Source organism: Phoca vitulina, unplaced genomic scaffold (assembly GCF_004348235.1).
Source record: "Phoca vitulina isolate PV1807 unplaced genomic scaffold, GSC_HSeal_1.0 scaffold15, whole genome shotgun sequence".
Taxonomy (NCBI): domain Eukaryota; kingdom Metazoa; phylum Chordata; class Mammalia; order Carnivora; family Phocidae; genus Phoca; species Phoca vitulina.
Window position 1 is genome coordinate 20,440,881 of NW_022589718.1, and position 16,323 is coordinate 20,457,203.

The window sequence follows — 16,323 nt, forward strand, 5'->3', positions numbered from 1 at the left end:
GGGGCTCATCCATCACTTACCCCAACACTCGGTCTGTTCAAGGCATGCCGACCTGCCGTCGGTGTTTCCACACGCACCATACCCTCTCATAACTCTCCACTTGCACCCTTGGGAATGCCAGCAACTTTCCATGTCTGGCAAACTTCTACAGGCACATTCCAAGGCCAGTTCAAATGTCATAGCTATTCTCCAGTCTGCCCTTAGGCCCAGTCAGGGGTGTTCCCTTCTCTGTGGACACACAGTACTTCACAGAAGTCTCCATTCAAATCAGGCCAGACAACATTTTTAAACACCTGTTGTGTAATAGGTACACTGTGCTGAGCACCGAAAAATATAAAAATAACCAAGACCTGGAGTCTCCTTATGGACCTCACAATTCAGGAGACAGACATGTACAAAAATAATCAGAGTACAGCATAATAAGTGCAAAATATCACAGAGGCCAGGACAGGTCAGCTGCAGTTTTAAAAATGAAGAGTTTGCATTCAAATGATGTGCTTCAACACCCCTTTCCAGCTCAGCCTCCAGCGAGTGAGATCATGACAAGGGCCTATTATTTCATCATGTTTGTATTCTCCGAATCTCGTGGAGTGCCCGGCGCATAGCAGGCTCTCAAAACTTTTCTTGAATTCATAAAGTAAGAGAAAAGTGCTAGTGACCCATGATGCCTCATGCATGGGACATTCTAGAAAATAATCTTCTCCAGAATTACTTGCCAAGTGAGAAGAACTGAGTGGAATGCCTGTAAAATGATTGAGAATGCAGTGATCATGTCAGGAAGGAATAAAACAGAAGACCCTTGTCTCCTAGGTGGCTGTGAGACCCCACTTGGTTGGCCTCATCCCTGCTCGCTGGCCTCCCACCGCACACGCTGGGCAGCGTCCTGTCCCTCAAGCACACCCCCCAACCCCCGCTCCGTGCTGCCTCACCTCCATCTTTGCACTTGCCGTAAGCTCTGCCCCCGGGAAGGCCTGTCATCTGATGTCTTAATGTCTCCCTCCTTCTGAGCCTTCAGGCACCGGCTCATTTGTCACCTGCTCAGCAAGGCCTTTCTCAACCACCTGATATTAAGATCGAACTCCCTTCACTGCCTTTCTCAGCATTTATCATCTTACATTCTCAGCATTTACTTAATTTTCTGAGGTGCCGGACTAGAATTTAAGCTCCGCCAAGGGCAAGAATGTATCTGTCTTGTGCCTGTCTTCATTCCCAGCACAGGCAGGTACTCACCAGACACTTGTTAGGTGAGGAAGTCAGTGTGTCGGACTCCTGGGTGTATTTATGGAGGCTAAGAGCACAGAGACTGCTTGTTCTGTTTCCTGTCTCCACAAATTATGAACTGTGTCACTTTGTGCGAGTTACTTAAGGTTTTAAAACTTCAAATTCCTCATCTGCAGAAGTGGGAGGAGTATACCTGTCTATACTTCATGAGTTGTGAAAGTAAATGAAATTAGGGATTTAGAAAACTTAGAACAGAGCATGACATCACTGGTGCTCAAAAACATTACTATGGCTATTATTTTTATGCCAAGAAAACTTGAGATACCTTCTTTAAAAAGCGTTTTAATTACATGCAAATATAGAAGCATCAAAACCAACACGTTAAAGTTAGCTTTTAGAATAAGTTACTAGGGGATGATTTCTAGTTTTTAAGAATGTATAGCGAGTATCCTTCTCATAATTTTGCTAGCTATTTCTCTCAAACTCTCACCTAGAAAAGACTGAAGTGATATAAAAGTGAATCGAAATGATTTTAAATTCCCTTTAACATGAAATAGACAAAATTAGCTTACAAAAAACAACTATGGAAAAAACAACTTAGCAAGAAAGCTCAGAAACCTATAATGCTAGGCAAGTCATTACAAGTTTGGGATGTACTCCTGGTTTGAGAGGCATTTATTTTATTAACCCACAATAAACTGAATTAAAGCAAAGGTTTATCCTCTTGAAATGTTATTTTTCTTTCTCCAGAAAAACTAAAGACTATTTCTTTCATGAGGTCTTTCTTCAGACTCTGGTATAATCAGACCAACCCCTGAACGTTCTTCTTTTTCCCCAGAGTCCTAAAGCACTTAGGGGCCTTTCCACACCCTTTATACACCCTTTTTGTGCTGCTCTGTGGTTGCGTCATAAACAAGCTCTCGCCCTCCCCAGGTAGGTTACATGATCCACAGGGCGGGGAGTGTATTCTGTCCTACTTCTGTAATCCTACCTTGCTCAGGCTGGTCACTGGAAGGGCAATTACAGCTCTGTATGAAGGAAAACACACATTCATAATCTAAAGCCTGATAAGAACTGGTATTGCCTTCAGAAGAGGGTGGCTGATAGGTCTGAAGATGACTGAATGAATCATGAAGTATTTAACTATTCAGTGACTTACTCAGCAGCATTAATTTGCAATAACCATGTAGCATCTTTTAAATTATGGTAAACTGACAGCGAGCTGTAAGCCAAGGGGCTGAGAAGAGAAATGCCAATTTCTAAACCATTCAGTTGAGTGTGAGAAGTTTAATTTTTCAAAACTCATGGTCATACTAAAAGTTTTTTTTTTTTTTTAAAGATTTTATTTATTTGAGAGAGAGAGAGAGAGCACGAGCGCACACACAGGCAGAGGGGAGGAGCAGAGAGAGAGGGAGAGGGAGCAGCAGACTCCATGCTCAGCAGGGAGCCTGACGCAGGGCTCGATCCCAGGACCCCGAAATCATGACCTGAGCCGAAGGCAGACACTTAACCGAATGAGCCACCCAGGTGCCCCAAGAGTATTTCTTTAGACTGATAATGTGAAGACTAAGAGAATGGGCTCCAGAGCCCTATCGCCTGGTTTGAATCCTACCTCTGCCACTTGCTAGCTGCGTACCCTTGACAAATTATTTAATTTCTGTGTGATGTTTTCCTCTGTAAAATGAAGATAAGCCTCACAAAACTACTGTGAGGATTAAATGCACTCAATGAAATGATTAAGACAGAGCCTAAAACTTGGTAAGTATTTTGTAAGTTTAGCTGCTATCATTGGCATTATAATTATTATTATCCTACTTCTCCTCACAATCTCATCTTATTTAATTGGAGTGGTTAAAACACACATATACTCTAAACAAAGATACTTTGAATCTGCCTTGTTGTCATCAGTAATAATCTGATTTCATACAAATTTCCTGTTTTTTTGAAATTATTTTTCCAGTTTTATTGAGATCTAGTTGGCACATACCACTGTGTAAGTTTAAGGAGTACAGCATAATGGCTTGACTTGCATAGACCGTGCAGTGGTGACCTCAGTAAGTTTAATTAGCATCCATCTCATACAGACACAATAAAGAGCAAAAAAAATTTTTTTTCCTTGTGATGAGGATTGTGAGGATTTGCTCTCTTAACTTTCATACAGATCACACAGTAGCATGGGCTATGGTCATCATGCTGTACATTATCATTTCCAGATTTTGACAAGTAAAATGGGTTTAATCACAATTCTTTCTCATACTCAGGTTAAAGCTTCAAGAAAATGGCTATTTCAAGTCCAGATCTGGGTTTTTACTTAGTTCTCTGAAAGGATTTATTGAAAACCCCAGTCGGCTGGAACATTCCAGCTGCTTACCTTTCAGGAGAGTAACTTTGTATACAGAGTACAGAGGATGTCCATTTGGTTTCAATTTTCTAACGCACAAACACCTCATTGTACTGTACTATGGCAACACACTCTCAGTGATCTAAAGGCACATTGTTTTTGCTCCTTGATCTTATGCTCTACTTTTAACTCTGTGGTGATTAAATTTCCTGTCCCCCACAACAAACACCTCTCAATTTATTGTGAGCATCCAAACAAGCTAGTTGCTGTTTTTTGTTTTTGTTTTTTTTTTAAATACAGCATAATCAAGTTAGTCTTCCAACAGTTCAAATAAAAACTCAAATGTGAATCCATGAAGTTTCTGGTTACATTAATTTTTTTTCCCATTTCTATACAGAAAACCACCAGGTAAAAGAAAACTTAGTTTTTATAACTCAGATTGAAAACTCTGAATACATAACTTAGTTATCAAGTTTCTTTATACAGGTTAATAAAAGCTAAATAAATGTGCTTGGCTTTTCATTAAGAGTAAACAGGCCTACTTTTCTCTTAAGGCAGGATATTCTGTAGTATACGGAAAGGGGACTTTAAAAATGCTTAACTCTTTGGTGGAACTGATCAACTACATAAAAAAATTTCCATTTTTGAGGATAAAGTTGCACCCCCGCCCCCTATCCTCCCAACCACAGGGGACACGTTTCAAGACCTCCAGTGGATGCCTGAAACCACAGACAGGACCAAGCCCTATGTGTGTACTGCTTTTTTCCTACACATACATCACCTATGAACAAGTTTAATTTATAAATGAGGCACAGAAAGAGATCAACAACTAACAATAAAACAATTACAGCAATATACTACAATAAAAGTTATGTGAACATGGTCTGTCTCAAAATATCTTCACCCTTCTTCCTGTGATAATGTGAGGTGATAAAATGCACGAGGAGATGGATTGAGGTGAATGACCTAGGCATTATGATTTAGTGTTAGGCTACTACTGATTTTGTAACAAAACATCAGGAGGATCACCTGCCTCTGCACCATGACTGACTACGGCTAACTGAAATCGTTGAAAGCAGAACCCCGGAGGGCCGGGGACTACTGCATGTCCTGGGGACCGGCCTAATCTCCGGAGAGTACGCGCACTTCCGGTTTTCTGGGTTTTGAGCATCCTGTGGTCCAGAGAATCTTACTAGGAGCAGCCACTGCTCAGGAAGTTAGGCGAGCCCCCAGAGTGCCCGTAGAAAGATAAGGAGTGTAAAAGTTGACAGGTCCTGACATTCTCAAACCCTCACATTTCACAACGCAAGGGTGAGGCCCAGGGTAGGGAAACACCTCGCTTGCGTAGCTCCCTGGCGCCAGGGCATTACTAGAATACAGAGCCTCTCACCTAGAGGCCACCATGCTAGTGGCCACAGCTCCACAGCTCCACCAAGCCACAGGCGCTCCGACATCCAAACAGGAAGGGAGTTCCCCATCATCTGGCAACCACCGTTCCCCTTACCCTGCCATCAACACTAAGAACCAAAGCTTTGATCTCACGTATGCCTCAACTCACTAACTGTGGCAATATCTAAAATCAGGATCATTGTTCCTCTTCCGGTTTTCTCCCCAATGAAGAAGACTTCAAGTGAATTCTTTCTTCCCACTCAGCTCCTCCAGGGATGGGAGTGGAATGTGCTACATCCCTCTTCCTCCCACCCATACCTCGTCCTGGTTTTGCTCCTCCGAGCCTCAGGATCTTAATGCTAGGCCTGAATCCAAACAAATCACCCTTCAAACACTTCTGCTCATTATAGGTTTCTCACGCAGGAGGCCTCAAAATAGAATTAGAAAATAAAACCCGAAACTATCAAGGTGTAGAGAAGTAATGAGATCCTCTGGGATCTGCCTGGTTTTGTTAGTTTCTGCTAAATGTTCTCACATGTGTTGACACATCACTCTAGAGGTATTCCCCGCCCCCCCGACCATTCAACAGTAGTCACTATTTTTATAGAACTTACTTCTAAATCTATCAGGCATGCCTTTAATTCACACAAGGTTGTACCTGTTAAAATAAAGGGTGTTCCCTGCAGAGTGTTCTCAGTCAACTGGAATGGCTAGCAGTGTTTTTTCTTAGTCTCTATGAAACAGGCTGACTTTTCCATTTCCTGTTCTGATCTGTAACCCAGAGAAGTCTGTCCATCTGCCAAATTTTTAGTAAGACACTTAATAGCTACTCTTAAAGCGCTCAAATTTCATAAACCTGACAGGACTTCGAAACTACTACTTCTAAAATATACACCAACGTAAATAAAAGTTCATCTTAGCAAAGTTTAACTTCTTAGTCACTCTTATATCCCTGAAAACTTACCACACACCTTTCAGTAAAACTCAAGGAAAAACTAATCTCTTTTCACACAGTGAGGGCCCACCATGAGTCTTGTATGTAACGCTTAACTATTATTAAAAAAATTTCTAATTGTGAAATTTGTATATAACAGGCACCCAACTGTTTATGATTTTTCTTAATAACTTAGTTGTTTTATGCACCTATTTCTCTAACTAGGCTTTACGTTACTCAAAGATCAGAGCTGTGTCTATGACTTTTTCTCCCTTCCCTACGTAACATGCTGATCCACAAGAACCTAAATGTTGTAGTGACAAAATGTGTTAGTTTTATAATCAAAACCTGTCTTTCTGCTTTCTGACAGGCCTAATTTTACATTCAAATAATTCACAAACTGCTATAAGGCACAACTGATTTCTTCTATTCTTACCAGAACTGGACACACGCCTGATCCTCTGCGGAGATAAGGCCCGATCAGAATTGAGATTTCTACTGTCACTATTCCTCCTCAAACAGGAAACAGAAGGCCCCGCTTTGGCTTTTGAACCAGGTGTTTTCCTCAAATTGGAGGAGTCAGGCTTGGATATATTCCTGCCTGATGTGTCTGCAGTTTTTGAAGCAGAACCCTGTGAAAAAATAGTTAAGATTTTAATCCCGATCATACCTTCCTCATACCACTTCCTTGCGGCACTATGTCAATGCAACAATTTGTCTAAGCAGATATGCCAGATGGATATTTAATTTTCATTTTTAGTATGAAGGAATTAAACCTCTTCATAGTTCAGTCTTCAATCCATCATGATCCGTCTCTTGTGCCCACCAGTGGAACTATTCCCAAGATGACCAGTGCCACAAGCTGAAGTCAAGCTACAGCTTTCAATCTGTTCTCTGTAGCCCGTGTCCTACGGCATCTGATGCTTATGATGCCAACTTTCTTTGATTTCTCCAACAGAGCACATTCCTGGTTTTCCTTCTATCTGTCTGGTTATTCCTCCTCTGGATCCTGTCTCAATTCTAGTTGTCCCAAGGGTCCTAAACTTGACCCTGGTCTTTCCTTGCGATATGCTCTCCCCAGGTGATCTCGTCCACTGTTTCAACCGCCACCTACACCCTGTTGTATCTGCAGTCGACGTGTCCTAGCCAGCACTCTCCTGCGTTTCCCATGTATTTAGCTTCTTTCTTTACCTGTCCACTTAGCATTCTTCAGGCACCTCTGCCTAGCAATGCCAAGATTAATCATATTATTGTTTTTACGCATCAACATATGGCCCTTACGGAATAATACTTTAAGTTCAAAATACATGTTTCCACTCATTTGATCTTCATAACCCTAGAAGTTATTACTTTTATCATACCCCATTTTACAGAAGAATATGAAGTAGTATCTAACTTTAAACTAGTTTTACCCACCCATCTCAAAACTTATCTCTTCCCATATTTACCACAACATACCCAGGCACCCAACATAAACCATGAAAGCTATTTCTAGGTGCTTCCTTTTTTACTTCCTAAACTCCTGACAGTCTTCTTTTCCTTTTGCATCGACCTTAGCACAAGCTTGCATCATTTCTTCCCTGGATTACTGAAACCACATCCTCAGGATTTCTGGGCTCACCAGCTTCCACTCCAATTCACATTCCATTCCATTGCTTAGGTAATCTCCTTAAAGGCCAAACTGGGTTAGGCAGCTTCCCTCCGTCTTCCAGATAAAGTCAACTCCTAACAAGGCACACCCAGCCCTTTTGGATCTAGCAACCCCTGCTATCTCCTTCAGCTTATTCCTTAATGTTCACAGTTCTGCACCCCTGGCTCCCATCATACTCACTACCCTGGAGTCCCCTAAGTGAGAGTATCTTCTCATGTTTCTTCATCTCTGTAGAGGTTATTTCCTCTTCCCAGAATACCCTTCCCATTCACGCTTGTCCTTGGAGTTCCAGCTAGTGGCTAACGTGATAGCTCTCCTAGAAGCTGTCTTTGACAACCCTCCCCACTGCCACTACGCCATCCCACCTTCTGCAGCACGGTAGCTTACACATACTCCCAACTTAATATTTAACATCCCCTTTTGGTTTATCTTCTGATATTACCCACCACACCAGGTATGAGGTTTGACCAGAGGTGGTATCTTTCCTTTCTGCATCCCTACAATCACCATCATATACAGTACACAATAGGCAGCCAATAAGTGTTCCCATTCTACATACAGGAAACGAGACCCTGAGCTTTTTTCAAGGAAAAATTCCAACCCTGTAAGCTAGTATTTGTATTCTGCCTTTACATAAAGAAAAACTGAGTCTCACAGAGACTGGGTTATTTGCCCGATGTCATTCTCCCAGTGAATGATGGAGCTCATCTGAAAGCATAGGTAACTCTAAGTCCACACTCCTAACATCTATGCTGCATATTCCCCACTGGTACCCTTCTTTAATAAGTCATAAGTAGATAATTTCCAACACAGATATGTAAAGCCCCATGCTACCGACAGTTGCATTCATCTACCAGGTGAATTAAAAATTTAATAGGGCAAGACTTCCAGGGAAGATGGTAGAATAGGACCCTAAACTCACGTCATCCTACATATACTAGATAACCCTCACATCAGTGCAAATAACCGAGAAAAGTACCTGAAGACTAGCACAACAAACTCCACAACTAAATGTGAGGAAGAGGTCACATTAAAGAGAGTAGGAAGGTCAGAGACATGGTGGAGAGCTAAACACAGAACTTCTGGATACCAGAGGGAGGGAGCTATAAACACAGGAGAACAGCAAGAAACAGACTATCACACCAAGGAGCCTGCATACTAATCTCCATAGCATTTGGCTTTGAAAATCAGAAGGGCTGATTTTGTGAGTTCTTATAACCAGCAGGACTTAAAGCCTAGAATGCTAAAAATCAGCAGGCAGTCAAGGAGAGACTGGAGGGCAGGCTATAGGAAGCTGAGTCCTCACCCTTAACGAGTCTGCAGAACAAACAGCCTGAGGAGATACAGCTTAGAAGCAGCATTTTGAAAAATGCCTGGGGTATACAAGAGGGAAAGTTAGTTACTAATCTCAGAGTTCCCGGAGAGACTTCTCCAGAAACAAAGGAGTTGGCGGGCACCATTTCCCTCCCCCACCCCCAGCATAATCACAAAGCCAACTTCAGGAAACAGCCAGCACTCACTACCAAACTTGTTTATATCATGCCCTGCCCCCTCCAGCTAGGCTACCTCAGTCCTGGTGCTGTGGTTTCCTTCCTTCAGAAGCCCACCCAACCTTGCTGAGACCGCATCTCCTACCTCCCTTGCATGCACCTTGTTAAAACTGCACCCCTATGCAGATGCACTTCATGGAGCGGCCACAGCCAGCCCCACTCTCCACAGTGGCTGAGTGTCCCCTGTGGAGAAGGAATGGTGCCTACAGCTTATGGCACCAAGACCTCACTTTTCCATACTTCCCAGAGCTACCCTGGCTGGCCTTCCAGTCTCCACAAAGGCTACACGATCCCAGCAGAAGGGCACCCAAGGGAACAGCTTGCAGCACCCTGCCCCCACCTGCACGCACTTTATGAAGCAACCCAGGCAGGCTTGGTCTTGGAGGCAGCTGAGAGATCCCTGTGAAGCGGACCAACATGACCTTGTTATTTAAAGTGTGGGCCTTACCCACTGCTTCCAAGAGCAACAGACGTAGCTGACTTTCCCAACACACAGAAACAGACCCAGAGAGCTAGCAAAATGAAGAAACAGAGGGATATGTCCCAAATGAAAGAACAGGGCAAAATCATAGCAGGAGACCTAAACGAAACAGAGATAAGTAATAAGCCTGATAGAGAATTTAAAGTAATGATCACAAAGATATTCCCTGGACTTGAGACAAGAGTGGAGGACATTTGTGAGGCCCTTAACACAGAGAAAAAAAGAACGTGTCAGAGATGAAGAATACAATAATTGCAATTAAAAATACACTTGTGGAATAAATAGCAGGCTAGAGGAAGCAGAGGAATGAATTAATGACCTGGAAGACAGAGTTCATGGAAAATAATCAAGCTGAGTAAGTGAGAGAAAAAACAATTATGTAAAGTGAGAAGAGACTTAGGGAACTCAGGGACTCCATCAAGTGTAATAACGTTCACAATATAGGGATCTCAGAAGAAGGGAGAAAATTTATTTGAAGAAATAATAGGTGAAAACTTCCTTAATCTGGGGGAGGAGATATCCAGATCTAGAAGGCACAGAGATCCCCACAAAAAACATCAATACAAGGAGGTCCAAACCAAAGACACACAGTAATTAAAGTGGCAAAAAGTAGTGATAAAGAATGATTTTTTTGTTAAAGATTTATTTATTTGAGAGAGAGTGAGCAAGAGAGAGAGAGAAACAGAGAGAGAGAGAGATCAAGCACCGAGCAAGGGGGAGGACTAGAGGGAGAGGGAGAAGGAGATTCCCTGCTGAGCAGGGAGCTCGATGTGGGGCTCAATCCCTGGACCCTGAGATCATGACCCCAGCCAAAGGTAGATGCTTAATCAACTGCGCCACCCAGGCACCCCAGTGATAAAGAATGTTAAAAGCAACAAGAGAAAAAGACAGTTACATACCAGGGAAGCCCCACAAGGCTGTCAGCAGATTTTTTAGCAAAAACTTTGAATATATCCTGCCATTCCCTTCCAGCCTGCAAAGTGCTAAAAGGGAAAAATCTGCACCTAAGAATAGTCTATCTAGCAAGGCTATCTTTCAGAATAGAAGGAGAGATAAAGAGCTTCTTAGAGAAATAAAAAGTAAAGGAGTTCATGACCACTAAACCAGTCCTACAAGAATTACTGAAGCAGACTCTGAATGGAAAAGAAAGATCATAAGTGAGAGTATGAAAAGTAGGAAATATAAAATAAGTAATAAGTATTTCTTTAAAAAACAGTCAAGGGATTCACAAAATAAAAGGATGTAAAATATGACATCACATACCTAACACACAGTGGGAGAAGTAAAGAGTGGGTTCAAACTTAAGCAATCATCAACTTCATATAGACCTCTATATGCAGATGTTACACAAACCTAATGTTAACCACAAATCAAAGCAAACCAGTAACAGATATACAAAGAATCCAAGTATATCACTAAAGAAAGCCAGCAAACCATGAAATAGAGAAGTGAAAGGTCAGAAAAACACTATAAGAACAACCACAAAACAAGTAACGAAATGGCAATAATCTGTCAATAATTACTTTGAATGTAACTGGACCAAACTCTCCAATCAAAAGCCACAGAATGACAGAGTGGATTAAAAAACAAGACCTATCTATATGCTACCTATAAGAGATTCATTTCAGATCTAAAGACACATGCAGATTGAAAGTGAGGGGATGGAGAAACATTTATTATGCAAATGGAAGTCAAAAGAAAAAGCCAGAGTAGCAATCTTTTCATTGGGAAAAAAAGAGACTTTAAAACAAAGACTGTAAAAAGACAAAGAAGGACAGTATATAAAAATAAAGAGGACAATCCAACAAGAAGAAATAACAATTATAAATATTTATGCACCCAACAAGGGAGCACCCAAATACATAAAACACTTAATAACAAACAAAGAAACTAATTGATACCAATACAGTAATAGCAGGGGACTTTAACACCCCACTTACATGGATGGACAGATCATCCAAACAGAAAATCCATAAGAAACAATGGCTTTGAATGATACAATGGAACAGATGGATTAAACAGATATATTCAGAACATTACACTCTAAAACAGAATACATTCTTTTCAAGTGCACATGGAACATTCTCCAGAATACAGCACATATTAGGCCACAAAACAAGTCTCAACAAATTCAAAAAGATCAAAGTCATACCATCCATCTTGTGTGACCACAACACTATGAAACTAGAAATCAGCCATAAGAAAAAAAACTAGAAAGAGCACAAATACATGGAGGTTAAATAACATGCTACTAAACAATGAACAGGTCAACCAAGAAATCAAAGAAGAAATAAATTACATGGAAACAAGTGAAAATAAAAACACAATGGTCCAAAATCTTTGAGATGCAGCAAAAGCTGTTCTAATAGGGAAGTTTACAGCAATACAGGTCTAGCTCAAGAAGCAAGAAAAATCTCAAACAACCCTAACAACCTAACCTTAAACCTGAAGGAGCTGGAAAAAGAACAACAAACAAAACCCCAAACCAGCAGAAGGAAGGAAATAAAGATTCGGGCATAAATAAATGATATAGAAACTAAAATATCCAATAGAACAGATCAATGAAACCAAGAGCTATTTCTTTAAAAAGATCAACCAAACTGATGAACCTCTAGACAGAGTCCCCAAAAAAGAGTGGCGTCAAATAAAATCACTAATGAAAGAGGAGAAATAACAACCAACACTACAGAAACACAAGAGACTATATGCCAATAAATTGTGAAAAATTATATGCCAATAAATCAGACAACCTACAAGAAATGGATACATTTCTAGAAACCTACCAAAACTGAAGCAGGAACTAGAAAATTTGAACAGACCAATGACCAGCAAAGAAATTGAGTCACTTATCAAAAAACTCCCAACACAGTCCAGGACCAGATGGCTTCACAGATGAATTCTACCAAACATTTATTTATTTATTTATTTTTTTCTACCAAACATTTAAAGACGAGTTAATACCTATTCTTCTCAAACTATTCCAAAAAAATAGAAGAGGAAGGAAAACTTCCAAATTCAATCTATGAGGCCAGCATTACCCTGATATCAAAACCAGATAAAGATACCACACACACACACACACACACACACACAAAAGAGAGAGAGAGAGAAAGAGAGAACTACAGGCCAATACCTCTGATGAATATAGATGCAAAAAGCCTCAACAAAATACTAGCAAACCAAATCCAATAATACATTAAAAAATCATTCACCACAATCAAGTGGGATTTATTGCTGGGATGCAAGGGTGGTTCAATATTCACAAATCAATCAACATGATACATTACATCAAGAAGACAAAAGGAAACAAGAGAAAGGATAAAAACTGTATTGTTTCTATAGATGCAGGGAAAGCTTTTGACAAAGTACAACATCCATTCGTGATAAAACACCCTCAACAAAGTAGGTGTAGAGGGAATATACCTCAACATAATAAAGGCTATATATGAAAAACCTACAGCTAACATCATACTCAATGGGAAAAAAACAGAGCTTTTCCCCCTAAGGTCAGGAACAAGGCAAGGATGTCTACTCTCACCACTTCTATTTGACATAGTACTGGAAATCCTAGCCACAACAATCAGACAAGAAATAAAAGGCACCCAATTTGTAAGAAACAAGTAAAACTTTCACTCTTTTCAGATGACATGATAATATATATAAAAACTCTAAAGACTCCACCAAAGAACTACTAGAACTGATAAATGAATTTAATCAAGTTGCAGGATACAAAAATCAATGTACAGAAATCTGTTTCATTTCTATACAATAATGAAGCAGCAGAAACAGAAATTAAGAAAACAATCATGTTTACAATTGCACCAAAAATAATAAAATATCTAGGAATAAACCTAACCAAAAAGGGGAAAGACCTGTACTCTGGAAACTATAAAACTGACGAAAGAAATTGAAGATGACACAAAGAAAGGGAAAGACATTCCATGCTCATGGATTGGAAGAACAAATGTTGTTAAAATGTGTATACTACCCAAAACAGTGAAAAAATACCAATAGCAGGGCACCTGGGTGGCACAGTCAGTTAAGTGTTGGACTCTTGGTTTTGGCTCAGGTCATAATCTCAAGGTCATGGGATCGAGCCCCACACTGGGCTCCTCACTCAGCAAAGAGTCTGCTTGACATTCTCCCTCACCCTCTGCCCCACCCCCTGCTCATGCTTTCTCTCTCTCAAATAAATTTTTCTTTAAAAAAAAAAAAAAACAACACATACAACAGCATTTTTTTTTTTTTTTTACAAAACTAGAACAATTCTAAAATTTGTGTGGAACCACAAAAGACCCCAAATACCCAAAGCAATCCTGAAACAGAAAAACAAAACTGGAGGTATCATAGTTCCAGACTTCAAGTTATATTACAAGGCTGTAGTGATAAATACAGTACTGTACTGGCAAAAAATAGACACACTGAGATCAATAAAGAGCCCAGAAATAAACCCACAAATACATAATTAATATTTAACAAAGGAGGAAAGAATATTTCACCATACACAAAAATGAACTCAAAATGGATTAAAGACCTAGATGTGAGACATGAAAGCATAAGAAGCCTAGAAGAGGGCACAGGCAAAAAGGTCTCTGAGATCAGCAGTAACAATATTTTTCTAGACATGTCTCTTAAGGCAAGGGAAATAAAAGCAAAAATAAACCATTGGGTCTACATCAAAATAAAAAGCTTCTGCACAGCAAAGGAAACAGCACAACTAAAAGGCAACCTACAGAATGGGAGAAGATATTTGCAAACGACATGTCCAATAATGGGTTAGTATCCAAAATATATCAAGAACTGATACAACTCAGCACCCAAAAAACAAATAATCCAACTAAAAAATGGGCAGAAGAAATGAACAGACATTCCCCAATAAACATCCAGATAGCCAACAGACCCATGCGAAGATGGGTCTCAACATCACTCATCATGAGGGAAATGCAAATCAAAACCACAATGAGATGTCACCTCACACCTGTCACAATGGCTAAAATCAACAACAGAAGAAATAACAAGTGTTGGCGAGGATGTGGAGAAAAAGGAACCCTTGTGCATGGTTGGCGGGAATGCAAACTGCTACAGCCACTATGGAAACAGCATGGAGGTTCCTCAAAAAAGTTAAAAATGGAAATACCCTATGATCCAGTAATTGTACTATTGGATATCTACCCCCAAAATACAAAAAACACTAATTTAAAGCGACAGATGCATCCCTATGCTTACCGCAGCACTATCTACAATAGCCAAATTGAGGCAGCCCAAGTGTCCATCAACAGATGAATGGATAAAGAAGTGGCATATATATACAATGGAATATTACTCAGCGATAAAAAGAATGAGATCTTGCCATTTGTAATGACATGGATGGAGCTAGAGAGTATAATGCTAAGTGAAAATAAGTCAGTGAGGGAAAGACAACTACCATATGATTTCATTCTATGTGGAAGAAACAAAACAAACAAGCAAAGGGGGAAAAAAGAGAGAGACAGACATCCCCAAAAAACAGACTCTTGATTATGGAGAACAAATTGATGGTTACCAGAGGGGAGGTGGATGCGGGATGGGTGAAAGAGGTGATGGGGATGAGGAGTGCACTTATCATGATGAGCACTGAGTAATGCACAGAATTATTGAATCACTATACTGCACACCTGAAACTAATAAAACACGTGTATTAACTCTGCTGGAATTAAGATAACTTAAAGTGTTTACAGGGTTACTTAAAAAAATAATAATAAGGCAATATCCTAAGAGAACTACACCAAATTGGCCAGAAAAAAAGCATGTGATTATACACAAACTACAAAATCTTCTACCTCTACCACAAAGCTGGCTAAGGTTATCCCTTAGAGAAAACCTTTTAAAAGGTAAAACACATTTTTGTTAAAGATTTACTTTTGTAAGCTGGTTAAATCAGATTTACTCTGCCTTTCAAGCCAACATTCTGCAAAATTTTGAAAGCCTGTGGTGTATGAAGCAGAAAGGGCCAGGATTCCAGTCAGGAGCCCGTGGTTTGAGTCTGTTTTCCTACTTACCAGCTGTGTGTGTTTTAAGTAGCCTTTCTGAAGCCTTTAAATGTGGCTAACAACTGGCCCACTGTTGTTGGAAAGAGTGACTGACAATGTATACAGCACCGGAATATTACAGGGAAAACGTAATGACATATATACACAAAACCTGAGCACAGTGATCCAGAGCAGGAATCAAGAAAGGATCAATTCCTTCCCTTTCAGGTGATTCACTGCCCCTTTAGCTAATACACTATCCCACTTAAAGAACCTCTGTAATAGGTAGCTATACTCAACTTGTATCAAATTAAAATCAAAATCCTTCCTCCAAATAAGAAACTTTCTGAAGTTTTGGATAAACCCTGACTAAACAACAGTGAGATTGTGGGCAACTTAATAATTCAGTAAACTCAGGGGCACCTGGGTAGCTCAGTCGCTTAAGTGTCCGATTCTCGATATTGGCTCAGGTCATGAATGGAGATCGAGCCCTGCGTCCGGCTGCATGCTCCACAGGGAATCTCCTTGAGATTCTCTCTCTCTTCCTCTCCCTATGACCCTCCCCCCACTCATGTGTGCACATGCTCTCGCTCTAAAATAAATAAATCTTTAAAAAAAAAAAAGGGGGGGGGACGCCTAGGTGGCTCAGGTCATGATCCCAGGGTCCTGGGATCGAGCCCCACATCGGGCTCCCTGCTCCACGGGAGGCCTGCTTCTCCCTCTCCCACTCCCCCTGCTTGTGTTCCCT

The 16,323-nt window shown here is 40.5% G+C and overlaps 1 protein-coding gene across 5 annotated transcripts in view; it reads right to left on the reverse strand.

Moving 5' to 3' along the window:
* The window catches only part of MTUS1 (microtubule associated scaffold protein 1), a 165,205-nt gene that overhangs the window by 95,292 nt on the left and 53,590 nt on the right, over positions 1-16,323 (reverse strand). For all 5 annotated transcript variants that reach the window (XM_032413534.1, XM_032413535.1, XM_032413536.1 and 2 more), the window contains exon 3: positions 6,322-6,517. In XM_032413534.1, the coding sequence (XP_032269425.1) occupies positions 6,322-6,517 (196 nt within the window). The remainder of the gene's footprint in view (positions 1-6,321; positions 6,518-16,323) is intronic.